Source organism: Coccinella septempunctata, chromosome 4, assembly GCF_907165205.1.
Source record: "Coccinella septempunctata chromosome 4, icCocSept1.1, whole genome shotgun sequence".
In the NCBI taxonomy this organism is placed as follows: Eukaryota; Metazoa; Arthropoda; class Insecta; order Coleoptera; family Coccinellidae; genus Coccinella; species Coccinella septempunctata.
The window spans coordinates 25,941,879-25,957,655 of record NC_058192.1 but is presented as its reverse complement, the minus strand read 5'-3'; the positions used below and the strand labels follow the sequence as shown (position 1 = coordinate 25,957,655).

The following is a 15,777-nucleotide window of genomic DNA, read 5'->3' as shown; positions in this document are numbered from 1 at the left end:
TACGTTTACAATATTTCATCTCTCTACATTACATTTGTTACACGATTCACCTCAATTTATGTACTCTCATAAAACACCTTCTGCTTTTCTAATAGATTTGCTATTCCTGTAAGCGTTGGTAATCATCTCTCTACATTACATTTGTAACACAACTCACCTCAATTTATGTACTCTCATAAAACACCTTCTGCTTTTCTAATAGATTTGCTATTCCTGTAAGCGTTGGTAATCATCTCTCTCATTCTGTCTCATTACACCTGTCTCACTACATTACATATCTCTCACTTCTCAAGTTGTCACTGCAACCTTCTGTTTTTCTGATAGCGAGACAGTTTATGAAATCGTAAACTCTATCACTGTAAACGTTGTGCTTGCATGATAACACTCACATCAATTCATAACTATCAAGCTCAATTATTATGCAACTCAAAATACATAAACACGTTTTGATGTAAATCTATCTCCATTCTCTCAATTCTTATCAAACACATAATAATTGATCTTATTACTCGATACATGATATTCACTCAACCTGCTCTTTCTCTCAAGCAAATACAACGTTGATTTTCTCATTGAAACATTACTCTCAAATTCTCTCAATATCTTCTCAATAATTGTAAATAGGTTCACTCTGTTTAGATGTTGTATATAATTTTACTTCATGCGAGTGTCTATTTATTATGTGACGTGTTTGATATACAATAAAGATTTTATTTTACCATCTCCAACTCAATCATTTGGTAACAGTCCACTTTTAAGTAATTGCCAAAAATCTCAACACCCAGATTTTTGAACAACTAGAGTAATTTTGTGGTCCACCATAAATTTATGTTCTAAGGAACATAAATCTATGTATCTATAATGTTCCAAGAAATAGACCGCACAGGTCGCTATGGCAGGTGTGGATGGATGTAAAGGCGCGTATACATCTGAGCAAAATAGCCGAATGAGCACGCCGCACCGAATGAGCGTTTATGCGGACAATTTTTCTTTCCGACGCACGGAACAGCATGAGCATGTGTTCGGAGCCGCTCCAACGGATGTGTCAGTTCAGTGCTTACGAACTGAAAACTTAGAAAAAAGGAATCATTCTATGTTCTAAGGATGAAAAACTTGTGCACTTGTGTTGATGCACACTTGTGTGTGTTGTGCTAGTGCCTCTTTCATAATTCTGTACGAGTTGCTAAAGAAGAAGAGGCGACGGCGTACTAGATGGTCTTCACAATTATATCTACAAAGAAGTCGAGACCGTAGCCTCAACAGCACATTTTTTTTGCACGACATTCAGAGTGAGGGCGACAAAATGGGGCGGTTTTCATACTATTTCATTAAATTCAATCACGTTTCTTGCGAGAAATTCATATTTAAATGTGCTCGTTCGGTTCGAGGAAACATGTCAACTAAACCCGTCCACACCGAGCACGAATTTTCTTTGATGGACCGACAAATTGCGGATCGGCTCCGCGCAACATGAGCGCGTTCGGTGCGGTGTGTTTTGTCCGTCCACATCTGAATGCTCATTCGGCGCGATGTGCTCATTCGGCTGTTTTGCTCAGATGTGTACGCGGCTTAAGAATTACATGTTCAGCGTTCAGCAATCTATAAAGCCGCGTACACATCTGAGCAAAACAGCCGAATGAGCACATCGCGCCGCATGAGCATTCAGATGTGGACGGACAAAACACACCGCACCGAACGCGCTCATGTTGCGCGGAGCCGATCCGCAATTTGTCGGTCCATCAAAGAAAATTCGTGCTCAGTGTGGACGGGTTTAGTTGAAATCTTTTCCTCGAACCGAACGCACACATTTAAATATGAATTTCTCGCAAGAAACATGTTTGAATTTAATAAAATAGTATGAAAATCGCCCAATTTTGCCGCCCTCACTTTGAATGTCGTGCGATTAAAAAGTGCTGTTGAGGCTATACGGTCTCGACTTCTTTGTAGATATAATTTTGAAGACCATCTAGTACGACGTCGTCTCTTCTTCTTTAGCAACTCGTATAGAATTATGAAAGAGGCACTAGCACAACCCAAGTTTTCCATCCTTAGAACATAGAATGATTCCTTTTTTTCTAAGTTTCCATCGTTTACGTTCGTAAGCACTGAACTGACACATCGGTTGGAGCGGCTGCGAACACATGCTCATGCTGTTCGTGCGTCGGAAAGAAAAATTGCCCGCATAAACGCTCATTCGGTGCGGCGTGCTCATTCGGCTATTTTGCTCAGGCGTATATTAAGGGTAAAGGCGCGTATACATCTGAGCAAAATAGCCGAATGAGCACGCCGCACCGAATGAGCGTTTATGCGGACAATTTTTTCTTTCCGACGCACGAACAACATGAGCATGTGTTCGGAGCCGCTCCAACCGATATGTCAGTTCAGTGCTTACGAACTGAAAACTTAAAAAAAAGGGAACAATCTATGTATTCTATGTTCTAAGGATGGAAAACTTGGGTTGTGCTAGTTAGTGCCTCTTTCATAATTCTGTACGAGTTGCTAAAGAAGAAGAGACGACGGCGTACTAGATGGTCTTCTCAATTATATCTACATAGAAGTCGAGACCGTAGCCTCAACAGCACTTTTTTTGCACGACATTCAGAGTGAGGGCGACAAAATTGGGCGGTTTTCATACTATTTTATTGAATTCAAACACGTTTCTTGCGAGAAATCTATATTTAAATGTGTGCGTTCGGTTCGAGGAAAATATGTCAACTAAACTCGTCCACACTGAGCACGAATTTTCTTTGATGGACCGACATTTTGCGGATCGGCTCCGCGCAACATGAGTACGTTCGGTGCGGTATGATTTGTCCGTCCACATCAGAATGCTCATTCGGCGCGATGTGCTCATTCGGATGTTTTGCTCAGATGTGTACGCGGCTTAAGGCGTGGTGTGTAACGCTCGTAATACTGTGCTTTAGAGCGAGCATTTTGCGGCCCGACTCACTACAGCGTTTTGCGACGAGTGCAGCATTATTTCTTCAAACGACATCTTGCTCCCATAACACAACGCTGTTAAAACACAAACTGACTTGGACTTGTATTCCACGCTCCGCTGAACGCAAACAAGAACGCTGCATCCATCGCTGTTATAGGCCGTACTCAGGATTTGATATGATAAGTAAATCAAATTAATGTTTAAAAACCATATGAATCGAAAATGTTTGTTTTCCCGAGTCAAAATCAATCACTTCTAAGTCAACTGTCAGTCAATTCTAAAAATTAATTTTTTTCTGAAAGTTGGAGAATTCGACGAAAAGGAAGAATGAAGTTGAATATTTTCCATTCATTTTATTTTTTACTATAAAAATTCTCTTTTCATATTTATAATAAAATCTTCAAATTTACATATATGTATCAGTTTCAATAAATAATTTACTAGATATCATTTCCAACGTAAAAAACTAAAATATTGAGCAAAGTTCCATCAAATTCAAACTTTAAATATTCTTTCCAGTCATTTGATAAACTTGAAAAAATACTTCCTTTCATTGTAATGAATTGATTCAAGGAAAAATAAGGTTTTTTCATACTAACAAGGCATCACCCAAAACATTGTTTAAACAATGTTTCTTGAATTTTTTCTGAAGAACTTATAATCCTCAATTGAATTGAAAGGACTCCTGCGAAAAAACTTCCAATGATGACTTTCCCAAAATTAAAATTTCACTCCGTAATTTATTCCACTGTACTAGTACGAAGAAATCACACAGGGTCTTCATAAATTGTTAAAACACCGATGTGGGCATCAATTTTGAAATTCAGTAATTTTTAGTTCGAAAGCTGCACGGAATAATTTAAAAGCAACTGCGATAAGTTATAAAGAGCCAGTATATTTCACAAAACAAAAATATGGATTGAAAATGAGAAACGAATAAAGTGGATAACTGAACTGTAATAAAAAAATTATAGTTCATACTTTATATTTACTACAAATGTTCACAAGAAAATGAATACAATAATATTCAAATCAATCACAGGGCAGGAACATTAAAATTCTTTTTATATTCTGACAGATCACCGTAAATATATTGTTCAGATAATACAAAAATATAAAATTCCAGTATTCAAAAGATACCAAAATCAAGTATGTAAGTTTCACTCTATACACTACGGAATTTGAATTTTTCCAGATCTATTTCAATTATCGATAAAAAATTCATTTTATCAATCACATTTTATAATTTTGCAACAAAATGAAGTAAAAATATTTTGGAGTGATGTCTTGTTAATATTTACAAAAGAAGCAGTATTTAAGGATGTATCATATATTTTATAGAGTTGCATGATTCGGTAGATTTTTTTAACCAGTGCAAATTCAAAATATAACAAATATAACAGTTGTGAGTTAAGAAGTACTTTTATACAAAAATAATACAAATTTAAATTAAAATAAATAAATGTCAGTTATCAACATAAACGATATCTTCATTTTCTTGTCTATAATCTGTTGAGCTCAACTGATCACCTCTAAAATTTTCTATCCTACTGCTTTCATTTGTACTACCTTTTATTTCCTGTTCCATTCTTTCTGGACAAATTCTTAATTCAGTTTCCACTATCTCCCCATCTGAAATGTAGCAATCTGCAAGAAAACTCAGTTGTTTTAAAACCATAAAGGAAGAAACGTTTCAAGTTTCTACAATTACTACAAATAAGTAGCCCAATGCCATGAATAGAAAAATAGAGGATCATCAGGTAGTTTTCTCTACTGTGAAATTTTTCCGCAATTATAATTATCCAAGAGCATAATCTAAGTACTCAGAGCAATAGCAAAGGCAAAACGCCTTGGTATATCTAAAACCGAACACTACACAAAGATCTTAAAATGCCATATTATGTGAATGATGTTATCAAAGGAAACCACACCAAGCATCACAAGGAAGGACATTCGAATCTACTGCTACAATCCCCTTGCAACAGGATATTATTACCTTAACACATATACATGGTAGGCAAAATGTGTTGCCTATTGAGGTGATCTCGAGAACTATAGCAGCTAGAAGAAAACGGATGACACATTCTGGAGCTCGTTTTTCCCGACTAATCCAAATCTGAAAACAGAACCGGTCTATCATCTCTAGATTTTGAATTGTGAACAAAAATTGAGATTTTGACGATTTCGAAAAGTTATCATAACTTTTTTGTCTTTAAAGTTACAGATCTGAAACTTAAACCTTCTCAAGCACTTTCATACGTAGAAGCTACTGACCGAAGATTTTTTCCAATTCAAAAGAATAAATTCAATAAAAACATTTAGAAAAACGAAAGTTCGCCAAATTATTCGAAATGAAAAAATATTTTGAGCTCGTCAGTGGATTCTACGTAAAAAAAGTCCTGTGGAAGTTTAAAATTTCAGATCTGTAACTCCAAAGAAAAATTTGGTACTTTTCCAAAGGGTCAAGCAAGATATCATTTTTTTGCTAGTAACTCAAAAACGAAGAATCGTAGGAGGCTGCGGTTTTCACCATCCTTTGTTTTTCTGTAAAAGAGCTCGGCAATGTGTCATTCGTTTTCTTCTATCTGCTATATTTCTTGAGATTCCCTCAGTAGACAATGAGATTTGCCCACCTGTACAATAATTAATTGTATCAGCCATCAAATTGGCTCATAGATTGTTCAATGTTTTCTGATTGCCAATAAAGAGGCAGAAAAAATAATGATTGAAAATTTATCACTTGTTCGAAGTCATGGAATGTTTAATGTGGTGGGTTGTGCTTCACCACTACTTGAGTATATGTATATCATATTAATTATTCTCATAGTTCAACTATGGACACAGGATAACAAGCGCTCTTGTTATGCGCTCCCTTATATTCCGAAAAAAAGGAGTTAAAAACGAAATTTTTTCAAATATTATTCCGTTCAAAGGACATAGATTCAAAATCCGTAAAAAAGTTCTGTAGATGTTTCTGTTTGTGGGGCATTGGTACTCGTCGGAATTTCGGGCTACTCTTTAGAAAATGTTTGCCCGTCAGGTATGGGGATATTTCGAACGAATTTCATTTGATGTTATGAAAGAGGAATTTGGGAATTTTATGCTCCACAAAAAAACCAACATTTATCAAATAGAGTTCTACATTTCAGAATATGCGCAAATGGATAATTTTTTCTGCTTAAAATAGTCTACCGTGCACCACCAGACCACTTGGTGTCAATTTTTGTAACTAGAGTTAGTACTCAGTTGTTTGTTTACATAGAGAAACGGAGAAGGTTATCGGAGTTTTCATTAAACGCCGTGCTTCTGGCGCTTGCAAACCCCTTGGGTCGAAGCCAGTGTATTGAATAATTGAATATTTACCACTAAACGAATACTGAAAGATTCAATCTACCGATCTTCGGATCCACTTCGAAGGAAGAGTTACTTAGTCTTGTTTCTATTCAATATTCAAGCAGGAAATGTTATAAACCTGGATTCAACTGAATGCGTTCCGAAACCTTTTCAACTAGTAGATAATCTAAATACCAGTACCACACCCTTTTCAAACACCTTCACAAATAAGGCTGTGCCACTACTAGTATAGGTTAATTGGTAAATATGAAGTAGTCATGGAAATTCTCATAATTTCCTCATTTCCCGAGCATCTTCTCGAATATTCAGAATGAAAGTGATCTCCAAAATCTCTCATCACCTGACACAACATAAGAGCATAAAGTCATTATCATATTATCAATGAAAATGACCTGCCAACTTGACCAAACTTCTTTGTGATTTTTTTTTTGGAAGAACAATTTATTAGAGATACGACTTACATTATATATATTCTGAATCAGAAAAAATATGGGACTGGAATATATAAAAATAACATAGTTTATATTTAAAAAAATGAAAGTTACTACTATATAACTGGAGTGGTGGACTGAAAAAAATCTTTGACAACGCCACTGCATAAAAAAGTGTCTGTAGAATAATATTTGTTTTTTTATAACACTGATACTCTACGAAATAGAGGCACCAGTACAAAGAGCCAAAAAATGAGTTTTCACTTATAAGTTGAAAACAAAAGAAAATAGAGGTATGCGGTTTTGCCCATTAATATTTTTTTGAAAATCGAGGTCGGAAACGTGTCATCCATTTTTCCCTAGCTCTAACGGTTATAGAGATGCCATTCTATCCCATCGAATTTTGCCCATCCTGTACTCAATATTGAGTTCACTGTATTCGCTGATTGAGAAAGTAGGTAAGTTCAATTAGACAGTTTTCGTTTTCGCGTGTTCCCGTGGGCGTAAAGCTCTAGTGCATCAAGCCAAAAGGTATCGCGCACCTGACTTGAAAGCAGCTTTTATAAACTATTGTGTTGTGGATACAAATGAATACTTTAGTCTCATCCAAGATTTCATTCTTTCGATATTATATCTGTACTCCGCTTTAAAGCTCAAAATATTATTATCCTCTTTTCACCTTTTCCAACTGGGAATTTTTCTTTTTTTTTTCTCAATCAAATAATATGTTATGCAAAATACTCACCAATTTGGGGAAGACACACAACTCCACTTTTATCCACTTCAATAGTTTGGCATATTTCATTGATTTTCATTTCCTCTGATTTTACTTCCACCACAGTATCTTCAGAAATCAAGGGAACTGTCTGTATATGGAACTCGTCTATCTTAGTATCATAATCATCTTCTGCAGGGACTGCATTTGTTTTATTAGTTATTGAAGTATTTTTCATGGGCTCTTTAAGTTTTTCTATATCTCTAGAGCAATTTGAACCTGATGCTTCAGAATTTATATTTGAAGGTACTATTTGAGTATTATCGGTGTTGTCCATTACCTTAGTAATTGGTAAGTTATTAAGAGTTTTATTGTGCATTGAATTCATAATGTACATTGAAGAAGGTATCGATGATGTGGTAGTTTTACCAACAATTTTTCCTCCAAGAGGAAGTACCTTGATGCTACCTTTATTCAACATTTGTAGTTGTGTCAATGGAAGCACTTTCTTTCCAGTGTTAATAGGATTACTTGTTCTCACTGTCACTACTTTATGCTTAACTGAGTTAAAACTATTTGCATTTACAGTTGTATTCGCTATTGTCACTGGAGTGCCAGATGTGCTAACAATTTTAAATTTATCAAAATTTTTCACAGATATATTCTTCACAAAAGGAATAGTCAGTGTTCTTTGGAGAATACTACTATTAGGCATTGTCTGAGCATTGGATACAACAATCAGCTTTTGATTCGTAGTGGGAACAGTTTTTGCTATTGGTTTTCTTGAAGGGCACATTTTAAGGGTTTTTTGTAAGTCCACATTCATTCCAGATGAGGTATTCAAAGACTTAAACATTATGTTGTTTGATTTAGTCAGAAATTTCAATCTGTTATTAATATTCTCATTTATGTTGAAAGGAGGAGATGTTATACGATTTGTTTCATTGAATGTGGTCAAACTAGCGTTACTGGCATCCTGAATTTGTTCCGTTTGTTCTTCAGATATAATGGGACTTTGCTGTTGCAAATTAACATTCTGAAGGATATTGATTTTGGATCCATTTGCTGAAGGAATACTAGGATTCATTGGAATTTTCACCATTTGTTGTTTTTGAGTCGAAACTGAATGTGGAGTTTTATTTTGAAACACTTCTTGTTGGTCTTGTTCCATTTTAACTTTTGCAAACTGTTCTTTCGCCTTGGATTTCGTTTTCTGCCTGTAATGCAAAATATTTATGTGAGTTAATTAAACAAGTATTTCAGTAAAAAAAGTCTTCATTAAATAAGCCAAACTGAAGGACATAACAGAATTGTACACATAGTTGATGAAAAATTATCCCACCTACAAGATAACGTAACTTATCATCACCAAATCAATAAACTGATCACTTTTATTCTCATTTTTCATTCCTCACCTATATATCTGCTGTATTTTACTCATTTTATTAGATGGACCAAGAAGATGTTGAGCTAAACTACTATTTTCAGAAAATTTCCTCTTTCTTACATCTTCAGGTTTGGGTTGTTCATTAACTCTGAATGAACTGCCCTTATTGCATTCCCCAGATATATTCTGATTGGACTGAACAATCATTGACCGTTTCCTTTCTGTATTAGCTGGTAGTGGCAACTGTTTATTATTCTGATCAGCATTTTCAGCCACTTCATCAGCTATAGCTGAAAAAGCTGTTTGTGGTGCCATCCTTGGCATTAAAGGTATCACTCTACGTCCTTCTTGTGCCCAATCATTGCTATATTCATTTTGAGCGTTCACACTAAAATGGTTAATTAAGGTTATTTCACAGCAAGAATTAAAAAAAAAAGATTTACGTAATCTTCTAGTTCTAACACCGAAATATTAAATGAAAATACTATTTCAGCTCTTACTGATATGCAATCGTTGTTAGTTTCTCATCAGTTAATGCCCTTCTGATTTCAGCTTTATGCCTTTCCTGCGATATATTCAAAACAGTACTAGTTTCTCTTAATAATTTTCGTTTATCCGAATTGAGAGGACCTTGAGCTCTCAATGCAGAAACTAAATGGGAATACGCTTCCAATTCTGTAATGTAAAAGCCATTCAAATTGTAATACTTGGTAGTTGAATCAAATTTACCTAAATTTCTCAAGCTTTGTAAAGATTCATCCTTTGTCATATCAAGCAATAACGGCCACATATTAAAAGGTCAGTGCACTATTCTCTAAGCAATAAATTAATTCATGATAAAATTGAAGAATTCATTTGTTTTATACAGTGATGACAGATACTTTTTTGTAGGTTATCTCCTCTAAATCAAATTAACTACTTTCCACAAAACTGTCAAGCAACCTTACGTTTGTATACAAATATCTTGAAGAAATTTCAAAAAGTAGAAATCAATGGCAGAAATGTCTTTCTAGGTAAAAGATTCCCATTTAATTTATTTTGAAAGAATATAATTATGAAGTTTGGCAATCATCAATCTAATCAACCGCGCCAACTATTTAAAATATTTTGTTTGAATGTCAATAAACTTTATTCTATGATGAAATTATACACTTCTGTGATTTCCTCTCTTTTGTTTTTTTTTTTAATTTTTGTATTTGAAAAAATTGTATTTTGAGGTCATTATTTCCACGGATGTAAAAGTATATTTCCATGAATGAACCTTTGAAACAAAAAAAACGAGTACAAAATACAATTAAATTAATTACACACAGTGGCGTAGCTTGCTCTAGTTGGGCCCCGTATCAGTGTTAGACAGGGGGCCCATGTACAGGGTGTTTTAAAGGTGGGGCTTTTTTTAACACAAGATAGAACTGGTCAAATAAAATCGTTTCACCAAAAATCACCTATACAAAACTTTGAGAATGATTACTGAAATAGATCCTAATACGATCGTAGATCATTTGTTATCTGAATTATTGCAGAGAAATGGAAAAAACGTATTTCCCTAGTCTGACTCCAAAGATTATAGAGTTAACTCTGACTCAACACAATATTTTGGCAAATCATTCAGAAAAACGGCTAAATTGAACTTCGACATCGAATAACTTTCGACTGAGTTCATTTATCGAAAAATGACATCAGAACTTTTTTGTAGAGCGTTAAATTCTCTACCAAATATAGGAAGGACATTGCAACGCAATTTATCGTTCATTAGTTATAAAAATCAGTAGAAATTTTTTTTCGTCTGATATCGTCGCTTCTTATATGATCTAAACGTGTACACTGTACAGCCTTTCACCGCTCTTAAAAACTTTCAGATGTTTCCAGTTGCCTGTAGTTGTTTTCTCGGCGCCCAAGTGTCCGACCCTTATAGTAGCGAGGGGATAGCCATCATAAAATTTTATTTGTGTTTCTTTTGAGGTCTTTTCTTTTAGTGTTCTTCTGATGGTTCCACAAATTCTTTGATAGTTGTTATCTTTGTTGCTGACATCTTTATCTTGTTCATGTGTGGTATCGCATTCTAAATATCTAAAATGTGATACCTGCTCTAGAATGTGATCACTGATCACAATTTCTGTTCTAATAGGATCCTTCCCCAGGAACGCCATAGTCTTTGTTTTCTCCAAAGAAATTTCCAGATTATATTCTGCAGACAGCAAGTTGAGTAAGTGGACAGCGAGTTGAAATTTGTCTTCTCTGTTCTGAATTATTACCTTGTCATCGGCAAATAACATCGCCTTCAGAAAAACATGAGGCCCAATCCTTATTCTAGCAGGTGCATCATTCTTCTTCCATTTTCTCACAAGGTCATGTATATTAAATAGAGTGGGAGATATAGTACATCCTTGTTTGACTTCTTGATTCTTTCTCATTTCTCGACTTGTGCCAATAATAATTTTTGTGTTCAAATACAGATTTTTGTATGACACTTATTATATGCATAGGGTATCTTCGTTTTTCATTATATGCCAAAATTATCTCGGTGTATCTGATCAAAGGCTTTTTCGACGTCTATGAAGGCACTTCGAATTTGATTATGAAACCGGACGTTAAATAGTTAATTAATAGTTAAAAATTAATGAATTTTTATTCTGTATTTATTCATAACCATCAGAAATAGAAAGACTGATTTTCACCTCTCCCATGAAATTCGAAAATAGGTCTCAAAAATTAATAGATGAGGGTTTGAAATTCGGTGTAACTAAAAATGTTGAAGAATATCAGTTTGCAATATTTTTCAAAAAGAGTGTGAAAAAAGAATGACATTCAACACAATTCTCAAATAGTTTCTCCTTGCTCTACCTACAAAATAGCGGATTTTCCAATAAAAACACTAAACAATGAGAATTGATTCCACTTTAATATTCCTATTCATGGAAGCTACATAAAAAAATTTCAAATACTCAAAGGAAATAACTCATCATTTCTATAATAATTCGTTTTTGAAAATGACATTAGTATTTTCCAAGATGAGGCATCATATAATAAACTATAAGGCTTAGAATATAAATATAACATTATAATTTTTTACAAACATAAATCATAGCACATGTAATATTTTGAATCACATTTCAAGTGTTCAAAGGAAACAATTGAATCAAAGCAATGGTGATATATCCCATACTTTGATAATGCGGTCTTGACCAACAGAAAGTAATTTTTTTGTAGTTTGGTCTATAGTCATTGAAACTATAGCATGTTTGGCATCATGGAATGTGGCCATAGATGGTCGTCTGTAAAAATAGAGCAATTGACATGGAGGGTTTACAACATGACATTTAATATTGTGTGTAAAATACCAATAGTTAATGAACTATGATAAAACGTAAAAACATTATCGAAACTATGGTTCAAAATGTTATACATGCAAAAATAGATATTTATATGAGTTAAATGAATGTTTTAATAATGAGAACTTTAACCCACAAGCGCAAAGGTCGAGTAGCTTTATTTCCTCAAATGGATAAACATTTATAACTCATATGTTGTACACAAAATTTTACTCCATTCAAATGATGGCAGTTTCCAGAAAATTATCTGATTCATAAAATGACATGAAAAGTATTGCTTCGATTGATTAGGGCATTATTCAATCCATATATATAATATATACCTATATTGTTCATAGTACTTACTCTTTATCCTTCAGATTATTGTGACAAGGATCACATACCCTGACAGGAAATTCAAAACCCATACTTGGAATGGTCAGTTTTCCTGTAGAACACCTTTCACAAACTGCTTTTCCACAATGCCTGCAATGGTGTTGTCTCAAACCTATAAGTAGAAGTTAGCATGGATATATATTTTTAGGAGAAGTCCCATTTTTATACCTAGTTGTCTTTGGTCCATCATAGCCCTGAGATTCCAGAAAAATGGGCGGCCACATAACTGACATAAGTCTGATTCGACCCATTCAGGTGTTTCTTTTCTTTCTTGTCCCATTTCCCAAAAGACAATAACACCATCCTCACCTGCACTCACCAATTGTTTAGTTGTGTTCAAATAAAATAATGCAGAAACCTAGCGAGAGCCATCAAAAATAAAAAAAAAGGGAATATTGAGAATGTATTACCACTATTATCAAATGGTAATAAAAGTTTGATATAGTATGAAAATGATACTAGCCTTATTATGATGTCCCTGGAGCTCATAAGCATGTCCCTGTTGGCCACCAATATCCCATACAATCACAGTTTTGTCAAAAGAACCACTAAATAACATACTTCTTTCCATATCCCATGCAAGTGAACGAACTGACCCAGAATGTCCTTTGAAAGTTGTAATCACTGATAATCCATCATTTGCCAATTTCAACATTGTAATTGTGCCAGAATAATCACCCACAAAAGCATGTTTGCTTTGTGTATCAAATCTAAGTTTTCATAAGGAAATTATTATTGTGTTAATAAACTTGCAAGAATATTGATTTCAATCATATGAAAACATAAAAAATATTTGAGTCAACAATGATATGAAATGACTGTCCTTGATAACAAGGGCGGCTCTGCCATGAGAGCACATGAGCACGTGAACCCCCAAACAAAGTAACGTAAAATCAAATTTCCTCTCTTAACTTCTTAACTAACCAATAAATTACCGTTCTTAAGTTACAATATTATTTTGTACCTAGTATCTATTAATGAATAATACGAACATGACCCAGCGACGAAGACAGTGCTTTTCTCTACTCTTGCCGTCCACATAGGTCGGTCGCACGTGCGAACGATAGGAGGGGTTTACGTCGAATTGCTGGACAATTTTTATGAGCGGGTGGAGGGGGATGTACGCCGTTTTAACTGAAGCAGGAGCACAACTTCGCTGTGCACAAACGGTTAAATCTACGGAGATCACGTTCGGACTATTTATCCCTCGACACGCGACGTAATTCATTAGGTGAAGTAGAAATTATACGTTCATTGTTTGCATTATGAATGCAACAAAATTTGCTGTGGAATATTTAAAACAAAATTTTAATTCATTGAATTATGAAGAAAAACTCCACGTTAAAAGAAATTGTAGATCAAAACCTGAACGGCATTACTTTTTTGCCCAGACAAATTTAAAAACCGTTTTCCAATGCAGCATGTAGATTCAGCAGTGGACGCATATCCATTTTTTGATAAAATCAGGTTGAAAACCGAATTAGAGATTATTTACAGAAGACCTGATTTAAGAAATCTTGGCGGTGCTCTCAATTTGTTGAAACTTGAAACTTATCATTGAAAATAACCTATAACTGATATTTTCTGCCACTTTTTCCCTTCTCCATTTACTTGTGACAATTCCGATGACGACAGCTGAAGTAGAAAGAAGTTTTTCAACATTGAAGAGAATTAAGACCTTTTCAAGAAGTTCGATGAATAAAGAAAGACTTACGGCACTAGCGATGCTATCTATAGAAAAAAAATTCATTGAAAATTTACAAAATTTTAACGATGTGGTTATAGATAAGTTCGCTGCAAAGAAGGAAAGAAGAATGGATTTCATTTTCAAACACTGTACAGAATGGTGAACACTTATGTAAATTCGTGAACCTTTCTCATTCAATAAAATCATTGGCTTTTTTAATTTTGTGAACCCCTGCCGCTTAGACCCACGAGCCGCCACTGCTTGATAAACTCCACAAATATAAAGGATACTGAAGTGCTGTACACCATGCTTCTGAAGTAAAAGTGCCCAAGTTTCTTCCAGTTTGGGCACATTCAAAAGAAAAAACTTTATCTCTACCAACACTAAGAACCCACTCACATTGTAATGAGAAAATTATGTCTGTGACTCTAGCCTGATGAACTAAATATTCCTTAATAAGCATCATTCTATTGAAATCCGAGGCCAGGGAATACTCAGAAACTGTACCATTTTCTTGACCAATGAATAGTTGTCTTGTTTCTATAGTGTAATATACAGAAGTTGCCCCGCTAGGCATATACTGACAGATACTGGGCCAGTACTGTCCAGAATCCCTTTTTAACCATACTCGCACGGTTCTAGAAAAAAAGAATAAGATTCAATTCCTAACGATTCACTGTACTCTCACTTATCATCAGAAACACTGATAACTCCCTCTTCCCCTGGAATTAAAACTGCGGCATTAATTTCATCGGTACACCCTTCCAATTTTGCCAAGAGGGCGGGTTTTTTCGTTGTACAAAATCTATCGTTTGATTGTGTTGCTGGTTTGATTTCGGCTGCCATTGCTATTACAATATCAACATAATTAACATTAACACTGACTTCCTAATGGTTTGGATAGAAGTAATGTATTTCAACGTTTCCAGTTTTAAATGTCAATTTGACAAGACTGAATTTGGAATTTGTATCAAAGAGGAAGGTTCCTCTTTGTTTGTATGTTTAATTTTGACAGAAAACAAATTTTGAAACAGGTTCGAGGTCTATGATCAAAGAGTAGAGAGGAAGTTCATAAAAAAGTGCCCTCAAAAACGGGGAAAATAGAGAGCGCTGCGATCGCTGGAAGGTTACAGAGACTTTATACACCATATACAGGATGATTCATAACTATTGGGACATAGGCTAAGGGCAGATTGTTTCGACCAAAATATGGCGATAAGACCAAATGTACCTCAATAAAATATTGCTGTGGAAAAATATAGAGGGCGTTAAAGTTGAATTTTTTATAAGGGGACAGAATAATATTTTCTTCGAAGATCGAAAGTCCTTCATTAAAATAATTAGAAAAGGCATAGGAGACAGAGGAGGTCACGCAGAAAATTTAATTTAATTTTATTCTTTTTATGTTACATTGTTTTTAATTATGCTTTATCGTCGAAATAAATAAATAAAATAAATAAATCGTTACTTCAAATCCCCTTCCGATGCTCTGAACTGTTCAATTGTGTTTTTCTTAAAAACGGAGAAAAAATATACAGTGAAATTATTAGCAGAA

The 15,777-nt window shown here is 34.6% G+C and overlaps 2 protein-coding genes across 2 annotated transcripts; both read right to left on the bottom strand.

Moving 5' to 3' along the window:
• Nucleotides 1-3,878: 3,878 nt before the first annotated feature.
• Nucleotides 3,879-9,930, bottom strand: LOC123312258 (BRCA2-interacting transcriptional repressor EMSY). The gene is made up of 5 exons (XM_044896594.1): nt 9,558-9,930; nt 9,329-9,503; nt 8,857-9,216; nt 7,472-8,658; nt 3,879-4,588 (listed from the first exon to the last, which is right to left on the bottom strand). Exons 1-5 carry the CDS (start codon nt 9,616-9,618, stop codon nt 4,407-4,409), a joined length of 1,965 nt encoding a protein of 654 aa, XP_044752529.1. The 5' UTR covers nt 9,619-9,930; the 3' UTR covers nt 3,879-4,406.
• A 1,781-nt stretch (nt 9,931-11,711) lies between these two features.
• LOC123312260 (WD repeat and FYVE domain-containing protein 2) lies at nt 11,712-15,238 on the bottom strand. Its single transcript, XM_044896596.1, has 6 exons — nt 14,911-15,238; nt 14,513-14,860; nt 12,999-13,245; nt 12,704-12,893; nt 12,506-12,647; nt 11,712-12,103 (listed from the first exon to the last, which is right to left on the bottom strand). The coding sequence occupies exons 1-6, from the start codon at nt 15,066-15,068 to the stop codon at nt 11,968-11,970; spliced, it is 1,221 nt and encodes a 406-aa protein (XP_044752531.1). The 5' UTR covers nt 15,069-15,238; the 3' UTR covers nt 11,712-11,967.
• Between the last annotated feature and the right edge of the window lie 539 nt (nt 15,239-15,777).

Excerpts from the sequence above, each read along its gene's own strand:
- LOC123312258 (XM_044896594.1), bottom strand. The coding sequence starts at position 9,618 with ATGTGGCCGTTATTGCTTGATATGACAAAGGATGAATCTTTACAAAGC. Across the intron at positions 9,504-9,557 it reads ACAAAGCTTGAGAAATTTAG|AATTGGAAGCGTATTCCCAT; the intron begins GTAAATTTGATT and ends TTTACATTACAG. Across the intron at positions 8,659-8,856 it reads AAAATACAGCAGATATATAG|GCAGAAAACGAAATCCAAGG; the intron begins GTGAGGAATGAA and ends TTTGCATTACAG.
- LOC123312260 (XM_044896596.1), bottom strand. The coding sequence starts at position 15,068 with ATGGCAGCCGAAATCAAACCAGCAACACAATCAAACGATAGATTTTGT. Across the intron at positions 14,861-14,910 it reads ATCAGTGTTTCTGATGATAA|AACCGTGCGAGTATGGTTAA; the intron begins GTGAGAGTACAG and ends CTTTTTTTCTAG. Across the intron at positions 12,894-12,998 it reads TCCAGGGACATCATAATAAG|GTTTCTGCATTATTTTATTT; the intron begins GCTAGTATCATT and ends GGCTCTCGCTAG.